Genomic DNA, 19,761 nt, shown 5'->3' with positions numbered 1-19,761 from the left:
TCAATTTTATTATTATATATTATTCATCTTTTTTATTGAAGGCAAATCCTGTAATTATTCTATTATTTGTTTAAAAAGTTTTCTCAATATTAATTTTATTTAAGTTTCCAGTTTCATTTTGAGTTACAATTTGATTAAATCGATTACTTAGTTCTCCAAAATATAACTGTTTTGTTTATTATTTTAAAATATAGTTCCTTTCTCATGAGTTATAGAGTTAGATCAATTTAACCTCTCGCAAGCCAAGCGATTCCCCTATTATAAATTGTTACCATAATGTCTAGGGTTGTTCTCACAACCTTATAATACCATCACAATACCTTACATAATATAACCCCAATATATTCCGATTTTAAATACCCCATTACAACTAAAATTTAGTCCATTTTCACTCAAAAAACAACGAAAACTAAGATTTTAAATTTTGACATGAAAATTTTAAACATGTAGTGTGTAATTTAAAAATCTGGTGTGGCGCACTCACACAACTTTCCCACGCATCTCAAGTCTACTATGCAAGAACTTTTCCTTGATCAAATATATTAAAAAAAGGGTACTGAGATTTTTATTTTCTTTATATTTATACTATGCAAAGATCTAAGCCAGCTGGTGACAGAACAATAACGCTGGAGACACACGAGGTCTGCTATCTCTTCATAGTGAATGATTTAATAGAATCAACAGTTGCCAACAGTTTGCAATTGAAATAATAACATTTTTTCGAATTTCGAGCTTATTTTAAATTTTAATTGTTCAATCTTTTCCACTTGGAAGTGTTTTGTTTAAATTGTATCTGAAGCCTGATAATTGGAAATCTAAAATCAAACTTTACCTAGATGGGGCGGAGCTCCTGAAATTTCTACAGATATGGGGACTTGTGGCAGTTGATAAAGCTTAACAATGACTATTTTAGGTATAAATTTGATCAAAATCGTTGAAGCCAATTTCGAGAAAATCGAGAAAAACCCAGTTTTTGACAACATTTTCGCCATTTTAGCCGCCATCTTGAATTGCATTTGATCGAAATTGTTCGTGTCGGATCCGTATAGGGGAAGGACCTTAAGTTCCAAATTTCAAGTCATTCCGTTAATTGGGAGATGAGATATCGTGTACACAGACGCACATACACTCATACACACACACACACACACACACACACATACAGACCAATACCCAAAAACCACTTTTTTGGACTCAGGGGACCTTGAAACGTGTAGAAATTTACAAATTGGGTACCTTAATTTTTTTCGGAAAGCAATACTTTCCTTACCTATGGTAATAGGGCAAGGAAAGTAAAAATGTTATCTGACACATAACCTAGCTACATGTGGACTATTGTATAAATTAGAATTGGAACCGTTTTGGGCTTACAAGCCTATGGTACTTTTCTGGAAGCTGTGTTGTGTTAAATGTTTGTTTTGGATAAGTATAGTAAGTTCAACTTAATTTTAATTTACTTGACTCCACTTTAACTTGTAATTTACATATTTACACGTTGAATTTGTTGTTGTTGCAGAGATTGGATGAGACATTTGGGCGAATTTATCCGGCGAAGTCAGCCGGTGGCCCGTAGTTTTCTGTCCGAACAACACATAGTCTGGCATCAGCCCAGGCTGCTTACTTTGCCCCAGCTCTATGACAAGATATTCCAGGTAAATCTTACAAATGTGAGGCATATGATTAATTTTATTTTTATTAATACTTGATAGTGAACATAACATGCTTGTTTATCATGCATATTCTACCGTTAGTGACCAGTTTTTGTGTAGTTGAGAAGTTCATATTGTGGTAATTATTCATATTGAATGAAAAAGACTAAGAAATTGTCAAAAAACCACAGATTTATATTGATACTTAGAAAGACCTTAGAAATAAACTCTGTTTATCAGAGTTTGACATTGGTGTAATAACCGCAACCGGTCTTTCTAAGTATCAATAAATCTGTGGTTTATTTCATTAGTCTTTTTCATTCAATAGTTAGTGACCAGCCTTATTTGGCAAAATCATGCTCTTCTTGTTGAACTTCTTCAATATAGATACAAAATTAATATTTTTTGAGACTCAATAATTATATCACAATCTTATTTTGACAATCAAATTGATATTGCTATTTTTTGAGATTGTATATTTTTAATTTAACTTTTTTGTTTTTTTTTTTTAGTACTACCACAGGAGGCAATGTCAACAATCTCAAAAAATTAGCAATATTAATCTATAGATTATCAAAATAAGATTGTGATATAATTATTGAGTCTCACAAATATCAATTATCCATATTGAACAGTTTTTAATTGAACTTTTTTGTGTTTTTGCAGTACTACCACAGGAGGCAATGTCAACAATCTCAAAAAAATAGCAATATTAATCTGTAGATTATCAAAATAAGATTGTGATATAATTATTGAGTCTCTCAAATATCAATTATCCATATTGAACAGTTTTTAATTCAACGTTTTTGTGGTTTTTTCTCAGTACTACCACAGGAGACAATGCCAACAGTGTCACAGTGTGCCAAGGGAAACCAGCATATGTCTGCTCTGCGGTGCTCTTGTCTGCCTCAAGGAAAACTGTTGCAAAAATTCGAATATCTGTGAAGCAGTTCAGGTGAGCACTAATGTTCATCCTTACCATAGAGAAAATATAGCATAAGAAGATATCTCGTGGTTTGTAGAATTCATTCAAAATTTGCAAGTTTTGTATCAAATTATGGTGTTGTGTATCAAGTTGAGATAATACTATATAATTTTGTCTTGGTACTGTATCATTTACGATGATATCCCATGGTATAGGTGATGATATCATATTGTGTTGATAGTTGTAATATTACAAATATACCGGTAAGCGCACATTGAAGATAAGGATTTCGCTATTATTCATATGATACATAATCTAATCATCTATATATATATAAAAGCGAAATGGCACTCACTCACTGACTGACTGACTCACTCACTCACTCACTCACTCACTCACTCACTCACTCGCATAACTAAAAATCTACCGGACCAAAAACGTTCAAATTTGGTAGGTATGTTCAGTTGGCCCTTTAGAGGCGTACTAAGAAATCTTTTGGCAATATTTTAACTCTAAAGGTTGTTTTTAAGGGTTTAAAGTTCGTCTTTTAGCATGTATATTCTTCTTCTCCCAATCTCTTAATTATAATTGAAATTTCCATATCATATGTTACTATAGAACTATAATCTAGATTATAGCCTCTTCGAAAGAACTATAATCCAGATTATAACCTCTTCGAAAGAGTTGTTAACTGGCAACTAAATTAATAATTTTGTCAGGTTGGCATTAAGTTGAGTTGACTTTGTTAGGTTGGCACCAGGTTGAAGATTTAAATGCATTTATCGCGGAAAAATTGATTGGGCACTGCTTCTTCAATCCTGGGAATATTATATTACTAGCCGTCAGGCTCGCTTCGCTCGTCATATCCGTTTAGCCAGACGTTTAGTCTGGACCCCCGACTGGATTGTTCTAACATATGATAAAAATGCTCAAATGGAAAATGCAGGCGAGCGAAGCGAGCCTGCTGATCTCATTCTTGGACGATTCAGTCGGGGGTCCAGGGGGCGGAGCCCCCTGGCTAGACGGATATGGCGAGCGAAGCGTGCCTGACTGCTAGTATTATAATAAGCTGGACCAATTTACAAAATGAAGATTGACTGTTCATTTTCTACAACAACTGTTCTGATTTAACTTGAAAAAAGCAGATGATAAATAAACTAGTAGTTCTGTGAACAGTAGACCTCACGCAGTATTCTCATCCACAAGTACCTGATTGAAACTATAGACCTTATGGAAATACAGCAATAGACTGGCTTCTCCACACATCTGTGTAATCACTTGTCAGCTGATTTATGATGAATAATTCTATAGTCTGATTTTTACTCTAATATTGGCGTATGAAGGAGGCTCCTTTTTCCTTTTATATTATCCTTGAAATGCAAACTTCCAAAAACCTTGTATATACGTCGATGCGCAATTAAAAAAGAAACATTTATTTTTTATTTTTATTTTATTATAATTTTTACAAGAAGCACTGAATGGGAGAGAAAAACTAAGGATACTCCTTGTACTATTTCTCTCCCAAATTTAGATAATAATTTAAAATACCTGTCTAATAAAATAATAAAAGATAAATTTATTATAATAAAATAACATACCTGTCTAATTTCATGAAAATCTATCACCGCGTTTCGCTGTAAATGCGCAACATATAGACATATAAACATTAAATATTTTAACATTAAGAGAAACGCCAAACCGTCGACTTGAATCTTAGACCACACTTCGCTCGGTCAAAAAAGCAGATGATAAATAAATAAAGTTTGTTCATTGATAAAAATTAGGAAAACTCTTTCTACTTGAGATTGACTTTCTCGACTTTGAGATGAAAACGAAATGAGAAGATCTGAAAGCTGAATCATCAAACTACAATTTAAAAAAAAAGTATTCAAAATTATTTAAAGAAATTAAAATGTTCTAATCAGTTTTAACGTATTGAAGATAAATAAATACAGAACTTCAAAGCGATGAAAGTTCTTTAATATTATTATAAATCAAGTAGATAAACTTTTTATATAGATTCATTTTATTAGAATTCTAAAAGGAACCGAAATTCCTTTCCAAGGCACAGTAAAACATGTTCGTTGCTGGCCACATTTTTTAAAATGTAGGCTAAAAAACTACGAAAGGCTGCATACTGTATCATGTGTGGTGATACTGTATCATTTGTGGTGATACTGTATCAAGTGTGTTGATACTGTATCAAGTGTGGTGATACTGTATCAAGTGTGGTGATACTGTATCAAGTGTGGTAATACTGTATCAAGTGTGGTGATACTGTATCAAGTGTGGTGATACTGTATCATTTATGGTGATACCTTAGAGAAAAGATAGCATAAGAAGATATCCCATGGTAGAGGTTGTTTATGTGCCAAATTTCAAGCCGACTTTTTGTTAACTCAAAACTATCATACTGTGTTGATACTGTATCATTTGTAGTGACACAGTATCTTATGGTGATACCATACAGAAAAGAGAACATAAAGGTGTGTACAGATATACGCGCCTCCAACACGCTCCGCACTCGCTCCGAAATCGCTCCGATCATGAACGTTACGGGAGATGTTAGCTGTTCTCGCGTTCCACTCTTGCTCCCCGGTCGATCATCAATCGATCTGCTCGAGTGACGTTCGATTGCGGAGCAGAGCGAAAGTCTGTACGCACCTTAAGAAGATATGCCATGGTTTGTCATTTTGTTCCATACAATTCTTTTCCTACAGTTACGTTGAAAAGTGGCCATTGCTGCACTGATTACAGAACGCAAAGAATCACTTTTCCGCTCTAGTGCGGGAAAAATTTTTCTGCCCTCCAGATTTGCAACATGGCAACGCAAAATACTTAGTAGGTTATATGGAGCAACAGTGCAGCAAAATCAAAATGAAGTTGGTAACAGTGACTGCTGTGGCTGCTATAGTGAGCAGAGCTGCAACCAAGCACAACGCGCTAATTATTATTCATTATATATTATAACCAAGGACAGCGACAGTCGACAGCCACCACATTCAGCACACAGCCGCCTCTTCATTCAAACACTACTACATTATTCAGGCAATTTTGCCCATAATTACCCACTTTTCATATTCAATGGTAACTGTAGGAAAAACTTAATGTGAAATACGTGCGCAAAGTTCCTCTGCTGCACTCAAGAAACCATTCCAAAGTAAACGTTTCTTTCGGTGCAGCAAACTGTCACTTTGCGCACTAGTTGCACAAATAACTATTTTCATTCTGTTTGTGTGTATTATTCTTTTCTATTTATCGATCGATTCATGTATTTTAATATGTTTTTGTGTAGCATTCTCTGGACTGCGGAGCGGGGACAGCAATGTATCTAGTCGTCACATCGTCCTATGTGATAGTGATAAGAGGCAAGCGTGCCTGTCTGTGGGGATCCGTCTATTTGGATAATTATGGCGAGGAGGATAGGGAACTCAAGTGAGTCGAATTTGTTTGTTTTTTCAAGTGTTATTTCAATAATAATAATGATAATAATGTCTCTGGTCGAGGGTACAACACGACCAGAGGTGTTTATTCAAATTATAGACATGATTACAAAAAGGATATAAGGTACAATTATTTACAAAGTATTAATACTTTGGTTGATTATTCGCTGATCTAAGAAAATGCGGCCCCCACTATATATGAATATGTGTCGGGATGCCACTAATTTTTCTATTGTTTAAGATTTTATGCCAAAAGTTGAAAATTCTAATAAAGATACATTTTGCGAGTCATTAGAGGTTCATAAAAACCACATTTTTATACACAAATTAAAAAACTATAACCTACATTTTCCATTTGAACTGTATAGTACAGTACGGGTCCTGTGGCTTTGCCTATCGGCGGATAGCCACTACACTAGACTACTACCCGTTCAAAAACATCCAACATTTTTACTTTCCTTGCCCTATTACCATTGGTAAGAAAAGTATTGCTTTCCAAAATAAATTAAGGTACCCCAATTTCTATACGTTTCAAGGTCCCCTGAGTCCAAAAAAGTGGTTTTTGGGTATTGGTCTGTATATATATATATATATATGTGTGTGTGTGTGTGTGTGTGGTGTGTGTGTGTGTGTGTATGAGTGTATGTGCGTCTGTGTACACGATATCTCATCTCTCAATTAACGGAATGACTTTAAATTTGGAACTTAAGGTGCTTACAATATAAGGATCCGACACGAACAATTTCGATCAAATGCAATGAAAGATGGCGGCTAAAATAGCGAAGATGTTGTCAAAAACAGGGGTTTTCGCGATATTCTCGAAAACGGCTTCAACGATTTTGATCAAATTAATACCTAGAATAGTCATTGATATGCTCTATCAACTGCCACAAGTCTCATATCTGTAAAAAGTTTAGGAGCTCTGTGCAAAGTTTGATTTTAGATTCCCAATTATCAGGAAATTATCAGGAATTAAGTGGAAAAGATCCAGCATGAGAATCTATACAATTAATGTTCAGTAACATTTTCACCTAAAGTTGAAAATAAGAAATTCAAGAAAATGTGATTATTCAATTGCAAACTGTTGATTCTATAAAATCATTCACTATGAAGAGATAGCAGACATCGCGTGTCTCCAGCGTTATTGTCCTGTCACCAGCTGGCTCAGATCTTTGAATAGTTGACTTGAGATGCGCATGAACACTAGTGTCAGGTGATCAATTTTCATAACGGCAAGGAAAGTTGCGTGAGTGCCCCACAACAAATTTTTTGTATTATTATAATTTGTAATTTTCCAGTGGTTGATTGTTATTGGTTGTTTATCATAATATGTGGGAAGCTAAATATAAAGAAAAATAAAAATCTCAGTACTCTTTTAGAAAATTAATATTTTATCACAACATGTTAAAAGAGATAAATGTTGGAAGCTATTGTCAAACAGCTGTTTTTTTTTTCAAAGCCACTTGCTGACAACACAACATGCATGACAAGCATGTGTGTACACACATGTTCAACGCACTTGTCCTGTCAGATGTGGACCTCACTTTAGTTTCTTAGTGCCGGTTGCACAAAAGCCAGTTAAATTTTAACCGTGATTAATTCCACGAGAACCAATCAGGGAAGCCGTCTTATCAAAAAAGCCTCTTCTGATCTGATTGGATCTCGTGAAATTAATCATAGTTAAAATTCAACTGGCTTTTGTGCAACCAGGCCTTAGTAATTACTTCTGTATTCAGTGAAAGTTCTTTGAATGAAAGCTTTAACAAATCCAGTGTTTCTTGAATGAGAGTTTATTCTGTGCTACAGATGTGGATCTCACTTTAGTTTATTTGTAATTATTTGTGGATTGAATGAATGGTCTGTAAATTAATGAATTCAGTGTTTCTCAAATGAGTGTTTATTTTGTGTTGCAGACGTGGAAAACCTCTGTACCTAAGTGCTGGACGTTATCAACTGCTGCAACAACAGTGGCTAGCCCATAGGTTCGACCATACCAACAAGAAGTGGGTGTGGCATAGGGATGCCCTCTAGTCCAATCGCGAGCCTGGACTATGATGTCATCCGGCACGCCACGCCCATCCTTGACAGGCCATGCTCCTCTGCGGCTAGCCACGCCCATTTTCGGTTCAAGCCACGCCCATCTCAGATTCAAACCACGCCCATTTATTTTATTCATGCTACATATCGTTCTGGGAAGTCATGCCCATTCTAGGTTCAAGTCACGCCCATTCTAGGTTCAAGCCACATCTCTTTCTAGGAAGTCACGCCCATTTTAGGTTCAAGTCACGCCCCTTCTAGGCTCAAACCACTACCTCCGTAAACAAAACTGTAGGTAGTGCATTTGTGTGACGTCAGCTCAGGTAGGGCTCCTACACCAATGAAAATTCGTTGATTGCAGCTGATCTATATCAGCTAGTCTTTTTATTGGTGTAGGAGCCCTACCTGTGCTGCCGTCACACTAATGCACTACGGCTTTGTTTACGGAGGTAGTGTTCAAACCCAGTTTCCCAAGTCAATAATTTAGTTTTCAGTAAGTAATGTTTATTTTTGGAGAAATTATGCCAATCTACAATAAAATTGCCAATCTCTGTTCAAATCATGCCAATCTTGATTATGTGATGCCCCTTCAGGGCAGATTATGCTCATTTTTGATAAATAATTGCTTAGCAATTATAAGCTAGAATTATGATATTGCACTAATAGCCACGCCAACCATGCTGTCTCAAAGCCAATCAGAAGTGAGAAATCACATTACAATTCTACTATTCATCCATTGCTTTCCTACCTTGACATTCTGTATCAAATTTTTGTTACTGTTATTATATATTATGAGATGAGTTTATGAATTTTATTAGTTTAGGGTGAACAATAAGAAGCTTACAATACAAAAATTATTGATTTGATGTATTTTTTTTATTTAATATTATAAATTTGTAGTTGAAGTTTTCTTTTGGTTATTATTTTTATTTTTGATTTCAAATTACTTGAAGTTGATTGGTGGTCCCAATCTTGAATTTATTGAAAAATGTCCAAATTACCAAAAATATCTAGATTTGATATGAAATTTACAAATGTAGTTTTTTCTCTCCCTCTTCTATGTCTCATTCAAGTAGCCTACACTTAATAAATTGAATAATTCTTGCCCTATATACAAATTCAAGTCAAGTATGCTTTAATTTCAATATTAATAGATTGACAAAAATTATCTCTTCAATTTTTGAATATTATCATTGTTACAATTCGAGTCCCAAATTTTCCTACATATTTGTCTGTAACTTAATTACTACACAGACTAGTTGACAATTAATCTAGACAATGGTTGTTACTTTTAATATAGATTACGACGAACATTATCTAATATGTAAGTTGATAGATATTTTCGAATTCCGATAAGAAGTTGAGAACTCCAATAATTATCATAGTAGAATTCAATTTTGAGAGATTATTGTTCAATAGACTAATGATATACTATCACTGAAATTGATGATAATTTATTGATGAGTCATCAATAATTAGTTGTATGCCTTGGATTTTGATCGCAGTAATTAATATGTAATTTTTGTAAATAAATAACTAATTACAGAGTTGTTTTTAAATAAATTATAAACAGATTAAAATTGATTAAGATGTAAGTTTAATAATATTAAGAGTAGGTATGTGATATTTATAGTAACAATGAATTATTATGTATAATACTATTAACTATTACGGAAATCTTATGATTCATGAATGAAAATTATATATAAATAAAAAATATATTCAATCAAATTCTGATCGTTCTTGACAATTAAGTATATTTTGAGAGCAAAACGAGTGATTATTGTTTCTTTTTGTAGAATAAAATGTTTCTTGCAACTATCATGTGTAAAAGTTCATTGGCCCAAGCTCTGTGGTTTGGAAATCACGTTAATTTTAACATACTACAATCTATATACAGGGTGGGTGAAAAGTCCGAGAACGGCTTAATATCTCATACACAAAGGTTATTTGACGGTGGGTGATTGGGGATCCTACTCAAATTGAAAATACTACTTTACTATGACTTTAAAAATATGGTCCACCATCTTGGATCCACCATAGTGAATGCAACTTTATTTTTTTTTAAATAGGAAGGTGGTCATGCGATACATGATTTCGATACGAAATTTCAAGAAAAAATGAATGGTGAAACCTGCACATCGATATCTCGAATTTTTCAAAAATATGCACATTATTTATTAATCAATACCACTTATGTATTTAATTTATGATATGCATGATAATAATTGATTAATAATGTGAATATTTTCTGAACGGTTTGAGATATCGATATGCGGGTTTTCCATTCATTTTTACTTGAAATTTCGTATCGAAATTATGTATCGCATGACCACCTTCCTATTTAAAAAAATAAACTTGCATTCAATATGGTGGATCCAAGATGGTGGACCATATTTTTAAAGTCATATTCTGAGTAGGATCCCCGATCACACCCACCGTCAAATAACCTTTTCCTACAGTTACGTTGAAAAGTGGCCATTGCTGCACTGATTACAGAACGCAAAGAATCACTTTTCCACTCTAGTGCGGGAAAAATTTTTCTGCACTCCAGATTTGCAACATGGCAACGCAAAATACTTAGTAGGTTATATGGAGCAACAGTGCAGCAAAATCAAAATGAAGTTGGTAACAGTGACTGCTGTGGCTGCTATAGTGAGCAGAGGTGCAACCAAGCACAACGCGCTAATTATTATTCATTATATATTATAACCAAGGACAACGAGGGGACTTTAGGATTTTAGGATTAAGGTTTTTATCAATAATAAAATTACACAGAAAAACATTTGATGCATTTCAGGCAATTTTACCCATAATTACCCACTTTTCATATTCAATGGTAACTGTAGGAAAAACTTAATGTGAAATACGTGCGCAAAGTTCCTCTGCTGCACTCAAGAAACCATTCTGCTCTCGCCTATGGCTCGGGCGTAAACGTTTCTTTCGGTGCAGCAAACTGTCACTTTGCGCACTAGTTGCACAAATAACTATTGTGTATGAGATATTAAGCCGTTCTCGGACTTTTCACCCATTCTGTATATAAAAGCGAAAAGGCACTCACTCACTAAAAATCTATCGGACCAAAAACGTTCAAATTTGGAAGTATGTTCAGTTGGCCCTTTAGAGGCGCACTAAGAACGGATTTGGAAAAACTTCCAAAGATACGCCCAAAATCTGCGTTTTTCAGCGTTTTCTCAGCTTTATCGAGAACAAATGAACACAAAATGTTCAAATTCAGTACAGAAGCTCAGCTAGGGTGTAATAATGTTTTGTATTAGAAGGAATTTGAAATAACGTCAAAGATACAGCTTCATCTATGGTGCGAATTCCAGCCAAATCTTAGATAACTTTTGTTCACTGTTTCAATACGCACGATAACTCTTCTCATTTTTTTTTTTTGTGAAAAATAGAAATCGCTCGAACTTCGAGACCCTATGCTCTTTGATGCGAGAAACACGAATCTGGAATCCGATTTGCAAAATTCTTTACCGTTCACGAAATATGCCAGCTTGAAAATTGGCAAATTTTATGTTTGAAGCTGCATAACTCACCCTGTATAGTACGGTAGCTGATGGTGCCAAATTTGGCTCAGACACTTCTCAGGTAGAGCTTCTTTTATGGTGCAAAAAATATCAGCCAAATCTGAGATACTTTTTGTTTTTCAAAAGGCACGATGGTTAGGCCATAATTTTTATCATATTTTTTGTGAAAAATGAACTCGCTCAAACTTCATGAACTTATGCTCTTTAATGCGAGGAACAAGAATCTGGAATCAGATTTGCAAATTTCATGTTTAAGCTGTATAACTCACCCTTATAGTAGCTGGGGGTGCCATATATGGCTCCAACATTTCTCAGGTCAAGCTCTATCTATGGTGCAAATATCAGCCAAATCTTAGATAACTTTTGTTCACTGTTTCAATACGCACGATAACTCTTCTCATTTTTTTTGTGAAAAATAAACTTGCTCAAAAACTTCATGAACTTATGCTCTTTAATGCGAGGAACAAGAATCTGGAATCAGATTTGCAAATTTCATGTTTAAAGCTGTATAACTCACCCTTATAGTAGCTGGGGGTGCCATATATGGCTCCAACATTTCTCAGGTCAAGCTCTATCTATGGTGCAAATATCAGCCAAATCTGAGATACTTTTTGTTTTTCAAAAGGCACGATGGTTAGGCCATAATTTTTATCATATTTTTTGTGAAAAATGAACTCGCTCAAACTTCATGAACTTATGCTCTTTAATGCGAGGAACAAGAATCTGGAATCAGATTTGCAAATTTCATGTTTAAGCTGTATAACTCACCCTTATAGTAGCTGGGGGTGCCATATATGGCTCCAACATTTCTCAGGTCAAGCTCTATCTATGGTGCAAATATCAGCCAAATCTGAGATACTTTTTGTTTTTCAAAAGGCACGATGGTTAGGCCATAATTTTTATCATATTTTTTGTGAAAAATGAACTTGCTCAAACTTCATGAACTTATGCTCTTTAATGCGAGGAACACGAATTTGGAATCCGATTTGTAAAATTCCTTACCGTTCATTAAATATGGCTGTTTGAAGATTTGCAAATATTATGTTTCAAGCTACATAACTCACTCTAGTAGCTCGGGGTGCCAAATTTGGCTCAGACATTTCTTAGGTAGAACTCCTTCTATGGTGCAAATTTGAGCCAAATATGAGATAGGTACTTTTTTTCACTGTTTCAAAACGCACGATAACTCTTCTCATTTTTTTTGTGAAAAATAGAAATCGCTCGAACTTCGAGACCCTATGCTCTTTGATGCGAGAAACACGAATCTGGAATCCGATTTGCAAAATTCTTTACCGTTCACGAAATATGCCAGCTTGAAAATTGGCAAATTTTATGTTTGAAGCTGCATAACTCACCCTGTATAGTAGCTGATGGTGCCAAATTTGGCTCAGACACTTCTCAGGTAGAGCTTCTTTTATGGTGCAAAAAATATCAGCCAAATCTGAGATACATTTTGTTTTTCAAAAGGCACGATGGTTAGGCCATAATTTTTATCATATTTTTTGTGAAAAATGAACTCGCTCAAACTTCATGAACTTATGCTTTTTAATGCGAGGAACAAGAATCTGGAATCAGATTTGCAAAATTCCTTACCGTTCATTAGATATGGGCGTTTTAAAATTTGCAAATTTCATGTTTAAAGCTGTATAACTCACCCTTATAGTAGCTGGGGGTGCCATATATGGCTCCAACATTTCTCAGGCCAAGCTCTATCTATGGTGCAAATATCAGCCAAATCTTAGATATATTTTGTTTTTGAAACAAAAACAGAATTCTTTTCTTTCTTTCTTTATCCGGCTCTACAGCCCTAGTTGAGCCCTGGCCTCCCCCACATCACGCCTCCATTCCTCTCTGTTCATGGCTCTTTCTTTCCATCCTCTCACTCGGTCCACCCACCTGTTCCTTGGCCTACCTTTTTTTCGTCTGTTTCCAGAATTCAAATGACGTAAATTATTTTGGAAACTCCAAAAGGATGGTCGGATTTGTTTGATTTTGGTACCAAATTAAATTGATGAAATTGAAGATAAATACAACATTATCAACTGAACTAAACACATAGCAATAATCGATAATGCCTCAGTTACCACTTGCTATGTTTTAACTTCCTGTTACATTTCTAAAATATAAATGAGCTCAGTAGTCACATAAATCATGAGAAATTTGAATTTCCCGCTTAAATAGTATAAATCATGAGAAATTTGAATTTCCCACTAAATAGTATATAAATCATGAGAAATTTGAATTTCCCGCTCAAATAGTATAAATCATGAGAAATTTGAATTTCCCGCTCAAATAGTATAAATCATGAGAAATTTGAATTTCCCTCTCAAATCATGGAAATTTGAATTTCCCGCTCAAATAGTATAAATCATGAGAAATTTGAACTTCCCGCTCAAATAGTATAAATCATGAGAAATTTGAATTTCCCGCTCAAATAGTATAAATCATGAGAAATTTGAATTTCCCGCTCAAATAGTATAAATCATGAGAAATTTGAATTTCCCGCTCAAATAGTATAAATCATGAGAAATTTGAATTTCCCTCTCAAATCATGGAAATTGAATTTCCCGCTCAAATAGTATAAATCATGAGAAATTTGAATTTCCTGCTCAAATAGTATAAATCATGAGAAATTTGAATTTCCCGCTCAAATAGTATAAATCATGAGAAATTTGAATTTCCCGCTCAAATAGTAGCTCATTTGCATATTAGAAATGACCAGATTTCTTACCAGGGTATCAGAAACATACAAGAAGTACACAAAGTAGATCAGTGTTGCGGGTTGCCTATGCTTCCATTGGAAGGCGTTGAAAAACCCTGCTACCTCTTCAAGTGTTCTGACTCCCTGGTACGGAATTAAAACCAACTAAAATACTACAGGGCAACAGAAACATGCAAGAGGTACAAATCAGTCAGTGTTGGATGAAAATTAACTGGAAATATCAGGGCAGCAGAAACAAAAACAACAGGTAACAAAATCATTTTTCATGAAATCCATGAATCCAAAAATTAAAATTGCTTAAACTCTTAGGAATGATGATGGTATTTGACGAGAGGAACAATATGACGTCATCAAATTGGCGAAATTCCTTACCGTTCATTAAGCCTAGATATGATGAACCCGACTCAGACATAAAAAAAAGTAAATTCGTATGGCTTTTGTTGGTGGGGAGTCCCTTGCGGGAAGGTCCCACCGCCTGTATATATAATTTAAGCCGTCAATGGGCCTTACGACTGTCATACTACAGCCGGGACCGACAGTTTAACTTGCACATCCGATAACACGGGAATTAAAAAACTTTTGGTATTGAGAGAGTTTGAACCCGGGATCTCAATGCAGCTACGCAAGCACTCTATCCACTAGACCACGGATCACTCCGACATTTTCTCAGGTAAAGCTTTATCGATGGTGCAAATTTTAGCCAAATCTGAGATACTTTTTGTTTCAGTGTGTTTCACGATGTTTTTCAATTTTTTGTGAAAAATAAAAATCGCTCAAACTTCGTGATCTTATGGTCTTTGATGCGAGAAACACGAATCTGGAATCAGATTTGCAAAATTCCTTACCGTTCAGGAAATATTTCAAAATTTCATGTTTGCAGCTTCATAACTCATCCTGTATATTAGCTGGGGGTGCCAAATTTGGTTCCGACATTTCACTGGTCAAACTTTATCTATGGTGCAAATTTTGGCCAAATCTGAAATACTTTTGGTTTCAGTGTGTTTCACGATGGTTTTTCTCATATTTTTGTGAAAAATAAAAATCGTTCAAACTTCGTGATCTTATGATCTTTTGATACGAGAAACACGGATCTGGAATTATATTTGCAAAATTCCTTACCTTCAGGAGATATGACCATTTAAAAATTTGAAAATTCTATGTATGTCTACTCAGGGGAGCTTGAAACGTATAGAAATTAAGAAATTGGGGTACCTTAATTTTTTCGGAAAGCAATACTTTCCTTACCTGGCGGGCGAAATTTTGCTCTGGCATTTCTCAGGTCAAGCTTTGTTTATGTTGCAAATTTCAGCCAAATCTGAGATTCTTTTTGTTCCAGTGCGTTTCACGATGGGTAGTCCATAGATCAATTTTTTTGTGAAAAATGGAAATCGCTCAAACTTTGTGATCTTATGGTATCTGATGCTGGAAACGCGAATCTGCAATCATATTTGCGAAATTCCTCACCGTTCAGGAGATATGACCATTTGAAAATTTTATGTTTGCAGCTTCATAACTCACCCTGTATAGTAGATGGGGGTGCAAAATCTTGCTCTGACATTTCTCAGATCAAGCTTTGTTTATGTTGCAAATTTCAGCCAAATCTGAGATACTTTTGGTTCCAGTGTGTTTCACAATGGGTGAAACATTAATTTTTCAAATTTTCAAATGGTCGTATCTCCTGAATGGTAAGGAATTTCGTAAATATGATTCCAGATTCGCGTTTCTAGCATCAATTACCATAAGATCACGAAGTTTGAGCGATTTTCATTTTTCACAAAAAATTCATGATTTCCATGGTGAAACACACTGGAACAAAGAGTATCTCAGATTTGGCTGAAATTTGCAAAATAAATTATGCTTGACGTGAGAAATGACAGAGTTCAAAATTTTGCACCCCCATCTACTATACAGAGTGAGTTATGAAGCTGCAAACATAAAATTTTCAAATTTTCAAATGGTCATATCTCTTGAACGGTTAGGAATTTTGCAAAAATGATTCCAAATTCGTGTTTCTTGCATTAAATACCATAAGATCACAAAGTTTGAGCGATTTTTATTTCTCGCGAAACATTGATGAAATCCATGGACTACCCCATCCTGAAACACACTGGAACAAAAAGTATCTCAGATTTGGCTGAAATTTGCAACATAAATAAAGCTTGAACTGAGAAATGTCATAGCAAAATTTCGCCCCCCCAGCTACTATACAGGGTGAATTATGAAGTTGCAAACATAACATTTTCAAATTTTCAAATGGTCATATCTTCTGAACGGTAAGGAATTTTGCAAATATGATTCCAGATTCGTATTTCTCGCATCAAAGACCACAAGATTACGAAGTTTGAGCGATTTTTATTTTTCACAAAAAATTGTTGATGAAATCCATCGTGAAACACACTAAAACAAAACGTATCTCAGATTGCCTGAAATTTGCACCATAAATAAAGCTTGACCTGAGAAATACCAGAGCCTAATTTGGCCCCCCAGCTACTATACAGGGTGAGTTAAGAAGCTGCAAACCTAAAATTTTCAAATGGTCATATCTAAAATTTCAATGGACTACACACATAATCAATATCTAAGAACTCTGAACGGATGGTCGGATTTGGTTGAGTTTGGTACCAAATGATAAATCTTGAGGTGCGTACAGACTCTCGCTCTGCTCCGCAACTGAACGTCACTCCAGTAGAGCGATTGATGATCGACCGGCGAGCAACAGTGGTTCGACCGGGGAACGCGAGAAGATCTAACATCTTCCGTAACGTTCATGATGGGTGCGTGTGCGGAGCGACTGTGGTTTGATGGTGGTACGATGGCGGTTCGAGGGAGGAGCGTGCTCGGTGCGGGTTGGAAGCGCGAATATGTGTACGCAGCTTTAGAGTGACGAACTCAGGCATATGATAAAATTGTAAATATACTCATAGGTTCAGCAGATATGGCCAATGTTGTAAAAAAATAAAAAATTGCCGAAGCTTGGCATACTCATACTCCTTGATGCAAGGAACACGGATCTGGAATCGAATTTGGAAAATTCTCTACTGTTCAGGAAATATGACCTTTTGAGAATTTTCAAATTTTATGTTTGCAGCTGCATAATTCACTCTGTAGCTCAATATGAGACGTTTCAAAACATGGTGAGTTAATAATAATAATACTGAGGTTGATGCCCACATAAGCTCTCAGGCTTGTGCGTGGGTAATGAGTGAGAGGGATGATGAAGAGAGATGATGACTACTTTCTAGCTATCGTCTCCTCCGAAAGACGGGGTGACCGTATTCATGTGATTGAGCTGTGGTCAAAAACTTTCGGCCCCCGTCGAGATTCGAACTCGGATTATCTTGATTATCAGACTGGCACGTTATCACTTACTCCAAAGAGCCACCCAAGTTATACACTGAAGCAGAACATCTCACCTCCACTCTCAGATCAGAAAAATCACTCATTTTCAAAAAATCTGGTGTGGCGCACTCACACAACTTTCCTTGCCCTTATGAAAATTGATCACCTGACGCTAGTGTTCCCGCGCATCTCAAATCTACTATTCAAAGATTTGAGCCAACTGGTGACAGAGAAATAACGCTGGAGACACACATGAGGTCTGCTATCTCTTCATAGTGAATGATTCAATAGAATCAACAATAATTTGCAATTGAATAATCACATTTTCTCGAATTTAAAGCTTATTTTCAATTTTAGGTGAAAATGTTACTGAACATTAATTGTAGAGATTTTCATGCTCAATCTACTCCACTAGATTTTTTTGTTTCAATTGTATCTGAAGCCTGATAATTGGGAATCTATCTGCATTGATGGAGTGGAGCTCCTGAAATTTTTACAGATATGGGACTTGTGGCAGTTGATAGAGCTAATCGATGACTATTTTAGGTATGAATTTGATCAAAATCGTTGGAGCCGTTTCCGAGAAAATCACGAAAAACCCTGTTTTTGACAACATTTTCGCCATTTTAGCCGCCATCTTGAATTGCATTTGATCGAAATTGTTCCTTATAATCCTTATAGTGAAAGGACCTTAAGTTCCAAATTTCAAGTCATTCCGTTAATTGGGAGATGAGATATCGTGTACACAGACGCACATACACTCATATACACACACACACACATACAGACCAATACCCAAAAACACTTTTTTGGACTCAGGGGACCTTGAAACGTATAGAAATTTAGAAATTGGGGTACCTTAATTTTTTTTGGAAAGCAATACTTTCCTTACCTATGGTAATAGGGCAAGGAAAGTAAAAATAGCTCAAGTATAGGAGAGAATTTCGCCAATGTGGTGACATGTAATTATTCCTCTCGTCAGGTATTACTCCTGGGAGTTTGAGCGATTTTAATTCTCAACCCTTTTTGCGGAAATCCATGATGTTTGTATTCATGGAGTCCATGAAAAATGCACATCTCCCAGATTTGGTTGGTATTCGGGCTATGGATAGAGTTGTGCTATAATATGAAACGTTCCGCTACAATATACGGAGTGAGTTATTCACTGAAACATAAAAATCTGGTGTGGCGCACTCACACAACTTTCCTTGCCGTTATGAAAATTGATCACCTGACGCTAGTGTTCCCGCGCATCTCAAGTCTACTATTCAAAGATTTGAGCCAGCTGGTGACAGGGCAATAACGCTGAAGACACACGAGGTCTGCTATCTCTTCATAGTGAATCATCTAATAGAATCAACAGTTGCCAACAGTTTGCAATTGGATGATCACATTTTATCGAATTTCGAGCTTATTTTCAATTTTAGGTGAAAATATTATTGAAAATCAATTGTAGAGATTCTCATGTTCAATCTTTTCCACTCAAATCGTTTTGTTTAAATTGTATCTGAAGCCTGATAATTGGGAATCTATCTGCATTGATGGAGTGGAGCTCCTGAAATTTTTACAGATATGGGACTTGTGGCAGTTGATAGAGCTTATAGATGACTATTCTAGGTATAACTTTAATCAAAATCGTTAAAGCCATTTTCGAGAAAATCGCGAAAAACCCTGTTTTCGCCATTTTAGCCGCCATCTTGAATCGCATTTGATCGAAATTGTTCGTGTCAGATCCTTATAGTGTTAGGACCTTAAGTTCCAAATTTCAAGTCATTCCGTTAATTGGTAATTCAAATACAATTTGAACAAAAAATTCCAAGTGGAATAGATTGAGCATGAGAATCTCTACAATTAATGTTCAGTAACATTTTCACCTAAAATTAAAAATAAGCTCGAAATTGGAGAGAATTTGATTATCCAATTGCAAACTGTTGGCAACTGTTGATTCTATGATTCACTATGAAGAGATAGCAGACCTCTTGTGTCTCCAGCGTTATTGCCCTGTCACCAGCTGGCTCGAATCTTTGAATAGTAGACTTGAGATGCGCGGGAACACTGATAGCGTCAGGGTATCAATTTTCATAACGGCAAGGAAAGTTGTGCG

General features: G+C 35.5%; 1 protein-coding gene across 1 annotated transcript in view; it reads left to right on the top strand.

Annotated features, from left to right (window-relative positions):
• The window catches only part of LOC111064279 (E3 ubiquitin-protein ligase Ubr3), a 144,680-nt gene extending 134,805 nt beyond the window's left edge, over positions 1–9,875 (top strand). The window contains 4 exon segments of the mRNA XM_039441147.1: positions 1,517–1,652; positions 2,473–2,604; positions 5,870–6,009; positions 7,931–9,875. Of these exon segments, the coding sequence (XP_039297081.1) occupies positions 1,517–1,652; positions 2,473–2,604; positions 5,870–6,009; positions 7,931–8,048 (526 nt within the window). The 3' untranslated portion in view covers positions 8,049–9,875.
• The last annotated feature ends 9,886 nt before the right edge of the window (positions 9,876–19,761 follow it).

This window comes from Nilaparvata lugens, chromosome 14 (assembly GCF_014356525.2).
Source record: "Nilaparvata lugens isolate BPH chromosome 14, ASM1435652v1, whole genome shotgun sequence".
In the NCBI taxonomy this organism is placed as follows: domain Eukaryota; kingdom Metazoa; phylum Arthropoda; class Insecta; order Hemiptera; family Delphacidae; genus Nilaparvata; species Nilaparvata lugens.
This window is presented reverse-complemented; position numbering and strand designations above follow the sequence as displayed.